This window comes from Trachypithecus francoisi, unplaced genomic scaffold (assembly GCF_009764315.1).
Source record: "Trachypithecus francoisi isolate TF-2019V2 unplaced genomic scaffold, Tfra_2.0 Contig01676, whole genome shotgun sequence".
In the NCBI taxonomy this organism is placed as follows: Eukaryota; Metazoa; Chordata; class Mammalia; order Primates; family Cercopithecidae; genus Trachypithecus; species Trachypithecus francoisi.
The window spans coordinates 1,779,878-1,798,828 of record NW_022681448.1 but is presented as its reverse complement, the minus strand read 5'-3'; the positions used below and the strand labels follow the sequence as shown (position 1 = coordinate 1,798,828).

Below are 18,951 nucleotides of genomic sequence, written 5' to 3'. Positions count from 1 at the left end.
ACTGTTAAGTATTTTGCAGTTCATAATAATTGTGGCTACAGCTTTTCCTTTATTACTCTAATCTAGAGTTTTACACTGTGGATTTTGAAATTTCTCACGTTATAATTTCAACAGGAATTCTACAAATGTCACGTCAAAATTCCTCGTCAGGAATATTAACAAATGACTATGTTGACACACAGGTCTTATGTAACAAACATACCCCAAGGTTAGAACACAGGCTTTTTTTTTTTCTCGAGGTCAGGTATTTCTCCTGCTGAATAAATGTTAAGTGAATGAAGATTTATAGTACAAATTATGACTACTAAGTGATGCCAGTATCACGACTTTTGTTCAAAAACTTGTGAATCCAAATTTTATACTGCTGATGGTATTATGTGATCATCTCAGTAACAACAGCACTTAATATCAACCAAGATCATATTTTCACTCAATAATAAAAAAGTCCCTTTGTTAAATTCTCACCAGCGAGACTGTTTTTCAAAATAACCATAGACTTGTTCCAGGGTTTCTTTTCTTTCTTTCAGTTTCTTTTTCCCTTTTTACAATTTATGCTCAAAAAAAGAGCCAAAGCATAAAGGAAGGAAATGGAAGCTTAATACTTTATTCACTGATTCTGAACAGCGTAAGAACCAAAAGTAGAGTTATAGCCTGACTACACTGTTCACTGAGAACCTGAAATAAGAGCCAAACCCGCTGTATCTTCTCTCTATAAATCTTCACAACAGCCCCGCAAAATGGGTACTGCAGACTAAGATCTAAAAAGATTAAATAACTAAGGCCAAATATTAAAAATGCAGAGACAGGATTCCAAAGGCAGACAACCAAGTCAAAACCCAGGCTTTATCCTGTACACTAAGCAATAAAGACAAAATGAGTTACTATAAATGAGTAGAGAATAAATATCCTAACACAATACAAATAAAATGCTACAAGAAGATTCTCGATTTAACCTTTAAAATAGAAATCTGTATTAATTCAAATCATTACACGTACTACGCTGACTCTTAGTAGTAGTATTGCCATTTATACAATCATTTGGAAGATCAAGGGCATAAAATCAAACACATTCCACCTAAAGAATTTGAACAATGGAATCACTTCATCATTCTACAATTAGACACTTGGTTTTTATAGAATCAATACCTGAAGCTCCCTCCTTCTTTTAAAGGTTCAAAACAAATTTAGATAATTTCCCTCTACCCAAAGAAAAAAGGGGCAAGATTAACACCAATTTACAAATGTAAACAAAATAGGCATCTATTTTTTCAGCCTGAAAAAATAGTAAGTGAGAACTCCATACATGCTAATAATTCCAAGTTTAATGCCACAATCAAAATTTTGGAGGTTGTGAACTTTTGTTTCTTTTACATCCACTCATGCAAACCCCTAGTAAAATGTTTGGAATTCAGCTAAAATATGATGGCCAATTTAAAAAGATCATTAATGATCATCATGCCTTACCAACACCAACACAACTCTACTCCAAGATGCATTCCCTAGCCATTTGCAAAAAATAACTCTTAAGACACCATTACAAATGAAATAAATGGAACATAAGTCTCTGGTTTTAAAAATACTGCATCATCTATTTTGTGGTTTTCTTGTCATTGTGAAATCAAGGATAGCAAACTAAGGGGGAGGAGAAAAAAAAAAACAAGTCACAGGTTCAAACAAATCTAAGTAACAGCCAGGTACTAAACTCTGATTCAAAAACCTTAATCCAATCTATCAACTAAACAGAAATTTCATTTTCAATAACTAGCAAAAGGTCATTCAGCCTATCCTGACCCAGTCCCTTTCACTTCTTGGATAGTTTCAACTTTTCATTTTGGGTTGATATATACACCTTTTCAAACTTTCCTATCTATTTGTTCCCTAATTCACCAAACAAACCTAATATTCCAGGGGAGAACCATGAATACGAAAAAGATAGGGGTATTTTACAGACATTTTAAACAGAAATTCTTTATGACTTCTCAATACAGCTTTCTGAGCACAGTAGAGTGATTCACTACAAAAAAAAGAACGCAGTGATAAAAGGTGATTGGGTACTATGCAAAGCATAGGAATTCTCTGGTGACCAGAAATATATATTTAAAGCAATATTTGAATATTAAATATTCTTTTCCTAAAATTAATTTCAAAAACAATTTAAAAGCATGGATATAGCAGTTTATAAAGAAAAATTATAGAAGTCTAATATTATTAATTTAAAGCCCATCAATCATACTGTTAAGACTATTAGAGGGCATTTGTATTAAGAATTTAATATTGCCACCGTTCGCTACTTGTTTGGAAAACAAATCAAAATCTGTGTTAAAAACCTGTGCAATCGGAAGTAATATGGTTTAAGAAAAGCTTAGGTCTTAATAGACACAGCATTGGGAAACAGTGGACCTTTGGAAATATTATCTTTACCAATTTTTCAAGCACCTTCTAGCTATTATTGCATTACAATACTAAATCCTTTTTCTTAAAAACTTTTAAACTTACACAGATCAAAAGAACTATCTGGTTTTTCATTATGCCTGGAAACATTTACTTGAGGAAAAGTAAAATCTACTTCTTTCTAAAAAGGTATCTGGGAGAAGAAAAATACATTAGTTGTATTTTCAGCATCTTTTGGTTGCATGATGTCACAGGTTTCTTACTGCAATTTAGAAGAGACAGGATTTAATAAATCTCTATTTTAAATCTAGAAGCAAACCATGATATAAACCAGAAAACACAGCTCATTCAGTGACTTGTCAAGTAAAAAAATTTTTAAAGCATAAAACTAAATTTAAATAAAAATGTAGAAGTTATTTATATAGGTAGTAGTCTCTCAATCTAAAGTGCAAAGATAAGAGAAGGTAAAAATACAATGTGTGTGCATGACCATTTAAGAAATGTTCATGGCTAAACATGAAATAACAGCCAGATTGGCTAGCTGTTGATTTTTAAGTTTCTGTGATGAAGCACTTTTTTCCTTTGGCTTGAAGCTTATTTTTCTGATAAGCCAGAATGATTTGTAAGGGTCATAGGTTTTAATGCACAAATATATAAACTTGTGAGTATTTAAATAAAAAAAGATAAATCATAAAAGGGGGAGGACCCCATAATTAGTTTACCACATTTTCAAGATGGTATCATGGCAACAGTGAATAGAAGGGATGCATGGGGGGTATAAGAAAATACAGTCTGACTCAAGTAGAAAGCACAGAGAAGAAAGTTACCATTTGATTACAATAATGACTGCAAGCAGAAAAACCAAGGATGAATGAAGAGAGACAACTCTTTACATTTCAAAGACTGTGGTGCATATTGATTGTATAGAAAAATCAGCATTGCTACTTGCTTTATAAATTTCTACCATGTAACCAAAATAGTCTTACCTTTGTTCCTCAGATTAGTATAATATATAATAAGTTATTACGTATATTATACAAAGATCTGTTTAAAATAAGGCAGGAATATATAATGTATTTAAGGTACAGAATACTGACATTAAACATAACTAGATGATTGTAACTTGGTATTTGACTAATGTATTTTTTGTATATTCTGAAAAGCACTGCTTCATTAAATCCTCATCACTAAATTCTGCATCAATGAAAACAGACATAACTATCTTTTAAAATAAGAAGCAAGGTGGAACACATGACAGCATCTACAATAACATGGTCTTCTGCCAAAGAACATACCTTTGCTTCCCAAAAAGAGAAACAAATCCCAAACTTATCTATCTATCTATCTATCTATCTATATCTATATCTATATATATAATTTTTTTTTTTAAATTTAGAGACATAGATGGGCTCTATGTTCCCCAGGCTGGTCTTACTGTGTCTCCCAGGCCAGAGTGCAGTGGTGTCATCAGAGCTCACTGCCACCTCAAAAACCTGAGTTCAAGTGATCCTTCCACTTCAGCCTCCCAAGGAGCCCGGACTACAGGCATGTACCACCATGCCTGGCTAATTTTTTTTAATTTTTTGTAGAGTTGGGGTCTCGCTATATTGCCCAGGCTGGACTAGAACTCCCAACTTCAAACAACCCTCTCACTTCATCCTCCTAAAAGGCTGAGATTAAAGACGTGAGCTACCGCTCTCAGTAATCTTTTTTTTTCTTTTTGAGACAGGGTCTTCCTCTGTCACCCAGGCTTGAATGCAGTGGTGTAATCATAGCTCACCACAGCCTCGAACTCCTGTGCTCAAGCAATTCTCTTGCCTCATCCTGCTGAGTATCTGGGACTATAGGGGCATGCCATCACATCTGGCTAATTTTTAATTTTTTTTGCAGAGATGGGCTCTATGTTCCCCAGGCTGGTCTTGAACTTCTGGCCTCAAGTGCTTCTCCCACCTTATACTCCCAAAGTGCTAGGATTACAAGCATAAGCCACTGAGCCCAACCCCAGTAATATTTTTTAAAGCTGGGAGATCATTCATTCAAAGAAAGAAGCCAAACAGAGAAATACGTTCAGTATGCGCTGTGAACAACAAAAAAATCCTCCAAGAAAGATTATTATACATTAAAATTTTATATTCATAATTTTACAATTAGGCAGATATTTGTACAGTAAAATGACAGGAAATCATCATCACATGGTAACAATTTCTGTCTCAATAAGATAAAGAATGCAAATAGATACAAAAATAAAATGGGATTTCCAAATTTGCACTCACTAAATGCCTTTATTGAGATTATCCAAAAGAAAATTTTAAAAATAAAACCTCCTAAACAACGGGCATAAAAGTACACTTGTAAAAAGACCATTCTCAAGCACATAAACATCAGATACAAGATTAAAATGAAAGAAAAAATGTTAAAAGGCAGCTAGAGAGAAAGGTCAGGTCACCTACAAATGGAAACTCATCGGACTAATAGCAGACCTCTCAGCAGAAACCCTACAAGCCAGAAGAGATTGGGGGCCAATATTCAACATTTTTTTTTTTTAATTTAACACCAGTGCCACTTGCCAACCAGAATTTCATATCCCACCAAACTAAGCTTCATAAGTAAAGGAGAAATAAGATACTTTTCAGACAAGCAAAATCTGAAGGTATTTGTTACCACCAGACCTGCCTTAGAAGAACCCTTGAAGGAAGCACTAAATATGGAAAGGAAAGACCATTAACAGCCACTACAAAACACACTGAAGCACACAGACCAGCGACACTATAAAGCAACCACATAAACAAGTCAGAAAAACAACGAGCTAACATCATGATGACAGGATCAAACCCACACATATCAATACTAACCTTAAATGTAAACAGGCTAAATGCCCAATTAAAAGGTACACAGCGGCCTGGATAAGGAAACAAGACCCACTGGTATGCTATCTTCAAGAGACTCATCTCACATGCACTGACACACATAGGCTCAAAATAAAGGGATGGAGAAAAATCTACCACGCAAATGGAAAACAGAGAAAAGCAGGGGTTGCCTCAGACAAAACAGACTTGAAACCAACAAAGATCAAAAAAGACAAAGGAGGTCATTACATAATGGTAAAGGGTTCAATTCAACCATCAGACCTAACTATCCTGAACATAAATGCACCCAACACAGGAGCACCTAGATTCATACAGGAAGTTCTTAGAGATGTACAAAGAGACTTAGACTCCCAGACAATGCTCCAATGACAGTATCAGACAGATCATCAAGGCAGAAAATTAATAAAGATATTCAAGACCTGAACTCAGCACAGAATCAAATGGATACCCCAAAAGAACAAAATATACATCCTTCTCACTGTCATATGGCACATACTCTTAAAATTGATCACATAATCACATATAAAACATTCCTCAGTAAATGCAAAAGGACTGAAATCATAACCAAAAGTTTCTTGGATCACAGTACAATCAAATTAGAAATCAAGACTAAGAAATTCATTCAAAACCACACAAACTTGGAAACGGAATAACCTGTTCCTGAACAACTTTTGGGTAAATAATGAGATTAAGGCAGAAACCAGTTAATCATTTGAAACCAATAAGAACAAAGATACAACGTACCAGAATTTCTGGTACACAGCTAAGGCAGTGTTGAGAGGGAAATTTATAGCACTAAATGTCCACATCAGAAAGTTAGAAAGATCTCAATTTAACAACCTAACATCCCCAACTAAAGAACTAGAGAACCAAAAGAAAACCAACCCCAAACCTAGCAGAAGACAAGAAATAACCAAAATCAGAGCTGAACTGAAGGAGATTGAGACATGAAAAACCATTCAAAAGATCAATAAATCCAGGAGTGTTTTTTTTTCTTGGGGGGGGGGTGGATTAACAGACTGCGAGCTAGACTAATAAAGAAAAGAGAGAAGACCCAAATAAACACAATTAGAAACAATAAAGGGGATATTATTACCACTATCCCACAGAAATACGAATAACCACCAGAGATTACAATGAACACCTCTGTGCACATAAACTAGAAAATCTAGAAGAAATGGACAAATTCCTAGACACATATACACCCTCCCAAGACTGAGCCAGGAAAAAATTGAATCCCTGACCAAACCAATAATGAGCTCCGAAATAGAATCAGTAATAAATACCTTACCAACCAAAAAAAGTCCAGGATCAGATGGATTCACAACATAATTCTACCAGATGTACAAAAAAGAGCTGGCATCACTCCTACTGAAACTATTCCAAAAAACTGAGGAGGGGGGACTTCTCCCTAACTCATTCTATGAGGCCAGCATTATCCTGATACCAAAAACTGGCAAAGACACAAGAAGAAAAGAAAACTTCAAGCCAATATCCTTGACGAACATCAATGCCAAAATCCTCAACAAAATACTGCCAAACCAAATCCAGCAGCACATTGAAGAGGCTTATTCACCATGATCAAGTAGGCTCTATCACTGGGAGGCAAGTTAGGTTCAACACACACAAATCAATAAATGTGACTCATTACATAAACAGAACTAAAGACAAAAACCACATGATTATCTCAATAGATGCAGAAAAGGCTTTCAATAAAATTCAACATCCCTTCGTGTTAGAAACTCTCAATAGGCCGGGCACAGTGGCTCACGCCTGTAATCCCAGCACTTTGGGAGGCTGAGACGGACAGATCACAAGGTTAGGAGACAGAGACCATCCTGGCTAACACGGTGAAACCCCGTCTCTACTAAAAACACACACACAAAAATTATCCGGGACGGTGGCGGGTGCCTGCAGTCCCAGCTACTCAGGAGGCTGAGGCAGGAGAACGACGTAAACCCAGGAGGTGTAGCTTGCAGTGAGCCCAGATGGTGCCACTGCACCCCAGCCTGGGCGACAGAGTGAGACGTTGTCTCAAAAAAAAAACAAAACAAAACAAAACAAAAACAAACAAACAAAAAAAACTCTCAATAAACTAGATATTAAAGAAATATACCTCAAAATAAGAGTCACCTATGACAAATCCACAGCGAACATCATACGGCATGGGCAAAAGCTGGAAGCATGCATTCCCCTTGAAAACTGGCATAAGACAAGGATGCCTCTCTCACCACTCCTGTTCAACACAGTATTGAAAGTCCTGGCCAGAGCAGTCAGGAGAGAGAGAAATAAAGGGCATCCAAATAGGAAGAAAAGATGTCAAATTTCCCTGTTCACAAATGACATGATCCTGTATCTAGGAAACTTCACAGACTCAGCCCAAAAGTTCCTTCAGCTAATAAACAACTTCAGCAAAGGATACAAAATCAATGTACAAAAATCACCAGTTTTTCTATATGCCAACAACAATCAAGCTGAGAGCCAAACTAGAAACACAATCTCATTGAAAATTGCCACAAAAAGAATAAAATACCTAGGAATACAGCCAATCAGGGAGGTGAAAAATCTCTACAAGGAGAACTACAAAATACTGCTCAAAGAAATCAGAGATGACACAAACAAATGGAAAAACATTCCATGCTCATGGATAAAAAGAGTCAATATCATTAACATAGCCATACTGCCAAAGCCATTTACAGATTCAATGCTATTCCCATTAAACTACCAGTGACACTCTTCGCAGAACAACAACAACAAAAACATGTCTTTAATTCTATGGAACCAAAAAAGAGCCCAAGTAGCCAAGGCTATCCTAAGCAAAAAAACGCAAAAAGAACAAAGCTGGAGGAATCATGCTACCTGACTTCAAACTATGCTATAGGGATACAGTAACCAAAACAGCATGGTATTGGTACAAAAGCAGACACACAGACCAATGGAACAGAATAGAGAGCCCAGAAATGAGGTCGCACACCTACAACTATCTGATCTTCAACAAACCTGACAAAAACAAGCAATGAGAAAAAGATCCCCTATTCAATAAATGCTGCTGGGATAACTGGCTAATGATATGGAGAAGACTGACACTGGATCCCTTCCTTACACCACACACAAAAATTAACTCAAGATGGATTAAGACTTAAATGTAAAACCCAAAACTATAAAAACTCCTGAAGCCAACCTAGGCAATACCATTCTGGACATAGGAACCAGCAACGATTAAGATGCCAAAAGCAACTGCAACAAAAGCAAAAACTGACAAATGGGATTTAATTAAAGAGCTTCTGCAGAGAAAAGGCATGCCCACGTATGTTCATTGTAGCACTATTCACAAGAGCAAACACTTAGAGTCAACCTAAATGCCTACCAATAGTAGAGTGGATAAAGAAAATGTGGTTCATATATACCCTGGAATACTATGCAGCGATAAAAAAGAGATTATATCCTCTGCAGGAACATGGATGGGACTGGAGGCCATTATCCTTAGCAAACCAACACAGGAAAAGAAAAGCCAAAGATGAGAACACAAACACATTAACAGGGGAACAACAGACACTGGGCCTACGAAAGAGTGGAGGGTAGGAGGAGGGAAAGAATCAGGAGAAATAACTAATGGGTAGTAGGTTTAATACCTGGGTGATAAAACAATCAGTACAACATGACCCAAACTGACCTATATAATGATGGGTCATTTACCCGTCATTTACCATGCCCCAAATTGACCTATATAAAAAACCTGCACATGTACCCCTGAACTTAAAAGTTAAATTTTTAAAGTGTAAAGATTTAGTATGACACATACACATACACACATTTATAGTTTCAAATTAAATGTTTCTGGTCTCTACTTAGCATTCCTTTCAATTTTAAAGTCCCCCAAAACTCACAATTAAAAAGACGAAAAGCCAAAAAAGAGCAAGATGTTTTTAAAATATATCCCAAGTATCCAAAACAATTACCTGCTAACATTCAACACTGATAACATAGTCAAAAGTATTTCTATTTAGCTGTGCACGGTGGCTCACACCTGTAATCTCAGCACTTTGGGAGGTTGAGCAGGGCAGATCACCTGAGGTCGGAGTTCGAGACCAACCTGGCCAACACAGTGAAACCCCGTCTCTACTAAAAGTATAAAAATTAGCTGGGCGTGGTGGCACACGCCTATAATCCCAGCTACTTGGGAGGCTGAGGCACAAGAATCGCCTGAACCTGGGAGGTGGAGGTTGCAGTGAGCCAAGATGATGCCACTGCACTCTAGCCTGGGCGACAGAGATTCCATCTCAAAAAAAAAAAAAAAAAATTCTACTTAGTGAAATAAAGACACAATAAATTTTAGAAAAACATCCACTTTGTTAAACTACAATGCTGAAAATATAGGTGTATCATAATCTTTTGGTAATGCTTAGGTTATTAAAAAAAGAGATATAAATGCTACTTCAAACAAGCAGAAATGACAAGACAATTTTAATGAATATTATCAGGGCTAGGCCTTAAGTGTGTACATTTTTAAAATAAATGAGTTGCCAGATTTATAATGGTAACAGCTACAACGTTTTTTAAGACTGGTTAAAGTAGCTGCTATAATAAAGGAGTTACTCGCCTTGTAGTACCAATCCTGAAATTTTTTACAGCAGTCTTCACTGCAGAAATCTCTCACAACACCATCGAGTTCTTTAGTTGCTCCCTTCTTACACAGCTGAGAACAATAGTTGCAAGTAACACATCTCAATCCTAAACGTCTTGCAAAATCCTGTTTGTATAATAATTTGCAGCCTGAAAAATATAAGGTTTATATATTAAAACAAAAAACACACAAAAACTAATTATTGAGCAGAGACAGATCTTAGTTGGTCAAGATTTTTCCTCTCCTGATCAAAACTGTAAAATCTACTATAATCAATATCAACCTATACAAATTAGAACAGAATATGGGATACTTTATTAGATAACATATTATCTAACATGGCTAAAATAATGTTTCAAGACATTAAAATCTAGTAATGTCTCAGAATTATTTTATCTGTTCTATTTAAATAGAATCTTGCTTGGGCCGGGGAAATAGATAGATAGAATCTTAAGTATCAAAGTAAGCATACCTTATACAAACAGGCATTTTAGAAAAAGGAACAATGTAGACTACTAAGAGGCTCTGAGTAAACTTATAGAGATGTTCAACTTAAGCAGGCATTTTAGCTAATTTTTCAAGCTTACCTGTCTTACATGGACCTTCAGGGAAATAAAACAGATTTACTGACTTGCCCAAAGAAAACACTTTTGTTATCTAGTCCTTTAATGAAGTATATCTTTTTTCTAGTACATAAACGCATTAAGTATTTTTACATATCTTATTTATTCCCTATAACATCTCTACGAGGATCAATACTCTGTACTTACACTGTGCTATGTAAGCAGAATGACTTACATGTTATCTACTAAAATCCTATTCATCCTTTCATAAGGACCTCAAACTATACCCCTACCACAAATGCTGCCAACATCAACCTCGTTTAAAATGACATTTCCTGTCTGCAAACATGAACTGCAATTGTTTTCTACATAATTTATTTAGCAATCATTTATGTACTATCCTATGACTTCTGTTACCTTGATCTATATTTTTAAATATTCTTTAAAATTTACCTTTTTAGCTTTATCTAACTAGAGTTTGACGGTAATACTAGGTATTATGTGTTTTGTTATTTCTGACAGGTTCTAGCAGAGAACTAGGTGCAGTAAGAGAAAGCAAAAAATATGTCATTAAACAGGAAAAAAACACACGTTCTTTTTTAAAATGCTATTACCCAGCTGAATGTATAAATCCCTCCAACTGAAAATTATCTTCTTGAATGTCAATTACCTACTTGCTGCTAATTGTCTATTCATTTTAGTAAAGTCCATATAATCCAAATGGCAGACAATTAATAACATACATGAGCAATCAACATCAGTATGTCCAGATTTATGAATCAGCAAGAATGTCACTGCACAACTCAAATGTAAAAAGACTAATTCAGAATCAATCTTTTCAATGAAACATTATAAGATTTGTCATTTTTCATTATAGCTTTGCTCTTAACAGTGAAACATGGTTACTTTCCATTCCAGGTGAAATGTACAAAATTAAATGTAAATAGGAATGCCTTGTTTTATAAGCAAGCAGCACCCTCTTACGGACATGACTTTACATTACATGTTAAGACTGTAAATGAACGCACTAGTTGAATGAACTGATAAATCTTTTTATTTTGCTGTCATTCTCCACTGCTGACATTTAGGATTTTCCCACCTTTCTCTTACTCCAAACTAGCAGTTAGGAATCCATAGAAAAAGCAGATCTAGAAAAAATTATTCCTCACTAAAAAATTATAGGTAAAGATAGCAGACAGGAAAGCTGGGAGTTCAGTGCCAAGGGCCAAAGAAAGAATAGAAAGCGAAAGCCAGCTTAGAGCAAGAATGTCACATTTGGGAATAGGAATAACAAGAACCCCAAAATCCATAGCTACAATCCTAGTTCCTATCTCTGGATAAGTAGATTTAGAATTTGAATTCATCTGTATAATCTGCTGCCTGGCACCAGAGCAGCAAAAGTGTAGATAAGAGGAAAGGGAATTCTTGAACATACTAAAACAGAACCCAGTGTTTCCCTGGCACCCCAAATTGAATACCTAAAAGCATCTTCCCATTTTAGTACTGCCATATGTGATTTTCTTTCTGGTATACATATTGAAAACCTTTGCAGGTTAAGTAGTGAGCTGGGCAGGGAAAATGGAGCTAATTTTTAGAAAACAATTTTAATCCACTTGGAAAACCAACTTTCAGACCACAATGTGTAGGTTTAGAAATAACATGGTATGACAATGCTTTTATTTTATTCTAAAACTTAAATAAGAGGTTACCAAATTTTTAGAGATAAAACCATCTTGAAGCCCATGTCTACAAACACATATAAAATAACAAAACAAGTCAGTAGAAACGTAAACTCAATTTTTTTGTTTGGCTACATTAAAAGTGTGCAGCCACTCTGGATATATTAAAGTATTTTGGCAAAACACATTAAATATCAATAAATGTTATGAACAACACTGTATATACACTTGCCTTCACTACAGAAAGGTCTCTTAACGCCAGAGAAATTTACTGTTTCATGAAGAGTCTTCTCCTCTTGACAGTATTCGCAATATGTAACTATGCAATGCAACTTCTTATAGTCATCTGAACAAGTTTTGCTGCAGAACTGATGCACTTTGTTCTAAATGCACAATGGGAACCTTGGTAAGTATATGATAACCACCTCAAGAACAAGCTTAAGAAATAAACAAGCCACTTTCACAGAAGCAAAGTTAAATCATTTACCTATTTCATGTTAAGATCCTTGGGGATAAATTTCCTACAGGCCATGGATGCCTAGTTTAACGAATTCACTGCCAAATTTAAACATAGCTCCACAAAATTCAATGCCATTAGCTACCCTAAAATTAGTCAGTGAAAGTAAAAGTATCACTAAATAAGATGATAGACTGGTGTTGCTAACATAATTGGAGAAATGGGAAGAAAATGATGGAAAATACAGCATAGGTAAACTAAAAAAAGATAAAAATTATGACACTAATAATATTTTCAGTCAAAAAGAAAAATCCTTTGTCGAGTATAAACAAGTAGGCTCCACCGCATCCCCAGCACACACCTTAACAGTAACACACCATCATGAGAAAAGCATTCAATCTGGTGCCATCGCACAGTGTGCTGCAGAACTGGACTATGATTAGCGTCTCCCAGGCCCAAACCCACAATAGCCAGAGCTACTTTTCAAATATCCACCCAAGCAGGTATGAACAAGTTAAAACTTCCAGGGAGGCAGCTCTGGAAGTTCTCTCATTATTGAGCAGGCTACCGACTAAGTCTAAACCATCTACTTTACACTTAGCAAAGACATGTGAAGACCAGAGCAAGGAAGGTGAGGGAGTCTGGGAATCAACTCAAGTAGTAAAACAATCATTAGTGGAAAGTTGCCCCATTATGACTGTGTAATTTATAAAAGGAAGAAGGTAACAAAGAAGCCACATGGAGTGAGGAGCAAGAGACCACCGAATTCTCAATCTCCCAGGGGACACGCTCAACTCTCATTCAGCGTGGCAGTGCCTCTTAACTGCTTCTAACACTTAACCTCCACGTAAATAAAAGCAACACACCAAAACAACTACAAAAGTGGGGTGGCACTGACATAAATGCAGCGGAAAGGACCTCATCTTGATCTAGTACCAAAATTCAGTGTATGCAGGATCTTCATTTTCTATGACACTATTATTCTGTGTGCTTGCTAATGGATTTCTTTCTTCATTCCCTCATCACTCCTTTATTATCTCTTACTGGGCCTTCATTCTTACTGCTGTTACTTAAAGGTTATCAGTCACTAAGAATCATCACTGGATGCCAACAACAGTCTCAAATAGGGATTGGTTTAAATGATCTGGAGACAGCACCGAAGAATAAACTAAAAAATGTTCCAGTCACTAAACGGTTAAAATGAAATTTCAGGTTTCCAAAGTATTTTAGAAATCATGTAATCCAGGCTGGGTGCGGTGTGTCATGCCAGTAATCTCAGCACTTTGGGAGGCGAAGGCGGGCGGATCACCTGATGTCGGGAGTTTGAGACCAGCCTGGCCAACATGGTGAAACCCCATCTCTACTAAAAATACAAAAATTAGCCAGGCATGGTGGCGTGCACCTGTAATCCCAGCTACTTGGGAAGCTGAGGCAGGAGAATCGCATGAACCTGGGAGGTGGAGGCTACAGTTAGCTAACATCACGCCACTGCTACTCCAGCCTGGGCAACAGAGCAAGACTCCATCTCAAAAAAAAAAAAAAAAAAAAAGAAAGAAATCATGTAATCCAGTTCTGGGTACCACCCTTCACCTAAGCCTTACATACTGAATGACTCACCAACAGCTACTAATAAATTTTGGCTCAAGAACAGTGTTAATACTACATCTTCTAAATCTTGTATACCATTTTATCATATACTCCGTGTACTACCTGCCACCCAGCCCCACCCCTAAAGGAGTGAAAAGAAACAATGGCCAAAGGCAAGCATTGCTCAAGAAAGCAATGGGCAGCCTGGGCAGCCCTGTCCATCTACCCGTCTACTACTGCCCCCTTATGAAATAAAAGTCAACGATCTGAGTTGTTGCTAATTAAGACATGTCAAAGCATATTAGTAAACTAGTAAAAAAAAGGAAAAGAAAATAAACTTGTATTGGGATTCATAGGCCACTATTCTTTTATTAAAACACAATTATGGCCGGGAGTGGTAGCTCATGTCTGTAATTCCAGCACTTTGGGAGGCTGAGGTGGGCGGATCACTTGAGGTCAGGAGTTCGAGACCAGCCTGGCCAACATGTTGAAACCCCATCTCTACTAAAAATACAAAAATTAGCTGGGCATGGTGGTGCCCACCTGTAGTCCCAGGTACTTGGGAGGCTGAGGCAGGAGAATCACCTCAACTGAGGAGACAGAGATTGCAGTGCATTCCAGAGATCATGCCATTGCATTCCAGCCTGGGCAACAAAGCCAGACTCTGAGGAAGGAGAGAAAAAAAAAAGAAAGAAAAAAAAAATTACAGAATTGTATCGTTTTTTTTCTTTTCTTTTTTTTTTTTTACTTATACTTTAAGTTCTAGGGTACATGTGCACAACATGTAGGTTTGTTACATATGTATACATGAGCCATGTTGGTGTGCTACACCCATTAACTCGTCATTTACATTAGGTGTATCTCCTAATGCTATCCCTCCCCCTCCCCCCAGAATTGTATCATTTTATAAATGACAATGTGGCATATGACTAATACATTCTAATATGTACAGGTGCTGAGTGATAGAAAATATAGTTCTCAGATAATACAGGACAGGGAGAAACATGGGACAAAAAAAGGAAAGACAATTGCTCTAGGTACGTAGCTAAACAAAGTGACATTCTGTAAACTATTATGAACATAATGTATCAGGAATATGACTTCAATAATTTTTCTTGGACCTAAAAAGAAATAGATCCTCTGTTGGTTTTCCACTCCCACATGAGAATAAACAATCCAATCACAAAAAAAATCTGAAAAGCATATTCTTATCTACCAAGAAATAGGTTTCCAGATGGAAATACAACATATATTTTACTAGACTTTCTTTTTAGCACTAGATAACACATATTGCAAAATACAACTTGCCTCCCATTCCAGGATTTCTGGTTTTGAACAAAAGGAATTTTTGCAGTAGTTGCATTTCAACTGAATATCACTTGGCGCTACAAACTGGCCATTTGGAGATGACTGCATACTTAGAGCCTAAAACAAAGAACAAAAGATACTAAGCCTGACATGTATTTTTGATTTTCTATTTGTGATTACTGTCAAATATCCACGATGTCCAGAAAGTAACATGCATCTTGCTTAGATATCTTTTCAGCACATAAAACTCATTTCCAAATTTTGTCCTTAAAAATTATAATAGTAAATGTTAGTTTTATTAAATTGAAATTCAATTTATTTTTTAACCACAGAATTATTATTTACCTAAAATAAAAGAAAAAAGAAAAAAATCATACATTCAATCGTGATCTGTTTACCTAAAGAAAATGTAAGGAAGTAATAGTAAGCAAACAATAGTGAGGTTAAGTTGCCCATGTTCTGAACTAACAGAAGTTTAAAAAAACAAAAACCTAGTTCTTATTGCTATCTCCAATAACCATCAAATATCTAATTTACTAATGTTTTGTGCCACTGCATCACTACTATAATTTTCATTCCAAGTCTACCAGTGAAATAGGCCTATGTTGGCCAGGCGCAGTGGCTCATATCTGTAATTCTAGCACTTTGGGAGATCAAGGTGGGCAGAGACCTGAGGTCAGGAGTACGAGACCAGCCTAGTCGACATGATGAAACACCATCTCTACTAAAAATACAAAAATTATGCCAGGCGTGGTGGCTCATGTCTGTAATCCCAGCACTTTGGGAGGCCAAGGTGGGCAGATCACTAGGTCAGGAGATCGAGACCATTCTGGCTAACATGGTAAAACCCAATTTCTACTAAAAATACAAAAAATTAGCTGGGGATGGTGGCAGGTGCCTGTATTCCCAGCTACTCAGGAGGTTGAGGCAGGAGAATGGCATGAACCCAGGAGGCAGAGCTTGCAGTGAGCCGAGATCACGCCACTGCACTCCAGCCTGGGTGACAGAGCGAGACTCCGTTTCAAAAAAACAATAATAATAAAAATTAGCCAAGCGTGGTGGCACATGCCTGTAATCCCAGCTACTGGCGAGGCTGAGACAGGGGAAATCGCTTGAACCCAGGAGGCGGAGGTTGTGGTGATCCGAGATCACACCACTGCATTCCAGCCAGGGTGACAGTGAGACTCCATCTCAAAAAAAAAAAAAAAAGGAAAAGAAATCGGCTGATGTTACATTTAAAAATTGATCATTTCTTCTTCAAAGTTAGGAGAAAAAAGATTTACACACTGGTATTCATACCAGGAATTTTAGTATTCCTTTTTTTAAAGTTAAAACAATTTACAGGCTGGACATTGTAGCTCACACTTGTAAGTAATCCCAGTACTTTGGGAGGCAGAGGCGGGTGGATTGCTGGAAGTCAGGAGTTCGAGAACAGCCTGGCCAACGTGGCGAAAGTCTGTCTCTCCTAAAAATACAAAAATTAGCTAGGCATGGTGGCAGGTGCCTGTAATCCCAGCTACTCGGGAGGCTGAGGCAGAATCACTTGAACCCAGGAGGCAGAGGATGTAGCAAGTCAAGATCACGCCACTGCACTCCAGCCTGGGCAACAGAGTGAGATTCTGTCTCCAAAAAAAAAAAAAAAAAAAAAAAAATTTTTTACAGAACAAGACACAATATAAGCATATATATATGGACATTAACAGATTTTTCTAATTCCTAATCTGAATGGTGAGGACACTGGTATTTAATTATCATTCTTTTTAACTGTATCACACATATATTATATATAATCTTTTTTTTTTTTTTGGAGACGGAGTCTCGCTCTGCCGCCCAGGCTGGAGTGCCATGGCCGGATCTCAGCTCACTGCAAGCTCCGCCTCCTGGGTTTACGCCATTCTCCTTCCTCAGCCTCCCAAGTAGCTGGGACTACAGGCGCCCGCCACGTCGCCCGGCTAGTTTTTTTGTATTTTTTAGTAGAGACGGGGTTTCACCGTGTTAGCCAGGATGGTCTCGATCTCCTGACCTCGTGATCCGCCCGTCTCGGCCTCCCAAAGTGCTGGGATTACAGGTTCGAGCCACCGCGGCGGGCCATATTATATATAATCTTAATGCATGAAATGGTTAATAAAAATTAGCTATTCAATGTACAGTAGGAGAAAAAAACTACCATTTTTAAAACTTCTGCATACACTGTACAACACCAAGTTTGTGAAAAATAAGATATACAGATTTAAGACTATCAGATGAATAAATTTAAAAAATAAAAGCCAACATTACCCTTAGCATTTCCAAAAAATTTGAGCCCCATTAAAGTTAACTAGTCTTTCAAAACAAATGGAATATGCTACAGTCTGAATGTTGGTGTTCCCCCACAAATTCAAAGGTTGAAATCCTAAACCCCAAGGTGACAGTATTAGAAGAGGCAGAGGCTTTGAAAAGGTGATCAGACCATTAGAGCTCCACCCTCATGATCTAATCAGTCAGTACTCTTATAAAAGAAGCCTGAGGGAGCTTGTTTGCTACCTTCACCATGTGAAGACACAGCAAGAAGGTACCATCCATGAGGAACAGACCTTCACCAGACAACAAATCGTCAGTGCCTTATCTTGGACTTACTCATCTACAGACTACGAGAAACAAATTTCTATTTATAAGCTACCAGTCTAAGGTATTCCATAATAGCAGCCTGAATGGACTAAGAGGGAATATTATCCTATTACCTTACTTTTAAAAGGAAAAACATCTAATGAAGATATAAAGTTCAAAATATATGGTTTGCTTTATGATAAAGGGGAAAACATAGCTTTTCTGTCAATTTTGTATTTATATGCAGAGTGATGAGGCTACCTGTCGGCCTATCTGGATGTATTCCTCAAAATAAGAGCCTAAATTAAGTACAGTCGGTCCTACACATGCATGGATTCAACCAACAGAGGATCCAAAATAAAAAAAAAAGATGATTGCATCTGTATGGACACGTACAGTCATTTTCTTCTTGTCACTATTCCCTAAACAATACAGTATAACAACTCTTTACATAGCATTTACATAGCATTAGGTACTAAGTGTAATCTAGAGGTGATTTAAAGTACACAGGAAGACTTGCATTGTAGGTGACATGCAAATACTATGTCATATTATATAAGGGATTTGGGCATTCCCTGGATTTTTGTATCTGCAGGAGGTCCTGGTACCACTTGCCCATGGATAGCAAAGGATAACTGTATACCTTAAAATATACAATGTACATATACAGAGGATCTTATCAAATCATGGGTGATACAAGTTTCAATTAAATGAAAAGGGCAGTTACAACATTTTCAATTATCAGTTTAGTTTATCCAACAATATGAAAAAACAAAGTTCAAGATCTGACAAGCAGCATACTACAGACACTCTCTGCCTCTCTTCTAATTAATAATTACTCCTTAATTTCTAGTTGAAGAAAAGCCAACAAGGCAAAAGCAGTATCTAC

The 18,951-nt window shown here is 36.9% G+C and overlaps 1 protein-coding gene across 7 annotated transcripts in view; it reads right to left on the bottom strand.

The window, feature by feature from the left end:
- Positions 1–18,951, bottom strand: part of ZMYM2 (zinc finger MYM-type containing 2) — a 130,892-nt gene that overhangs the window by 38,625 nt on the left and 73,316 nt on the right. For all 7 annotated transcript variants that reach the window (XR_004433872.1, XM_033197318.1, XM_033197292.1 and 4 more), the window contains 3 exons: positions 15,477–15,593; positions 12,357–12,507; positions 9,859–10,031 (listed from right to left, as the gene is read on the bottom strand). Coding sequence is in view for 6 of the 7 variants with exons in the window: in XM_033197318.1 (XP_033053209.1) it covers positions 9,859–10,031; positions 12,357–12,507; positions 15,477–15,593 (441 nt within the window). In the remaining variant the exon portion in view is untranslated. The remainder of the gene's footprint in view (positions 1–9,858; positions 10,032–12,356; positions 12,508–15,476; positions 15,594–18,951) is intronic.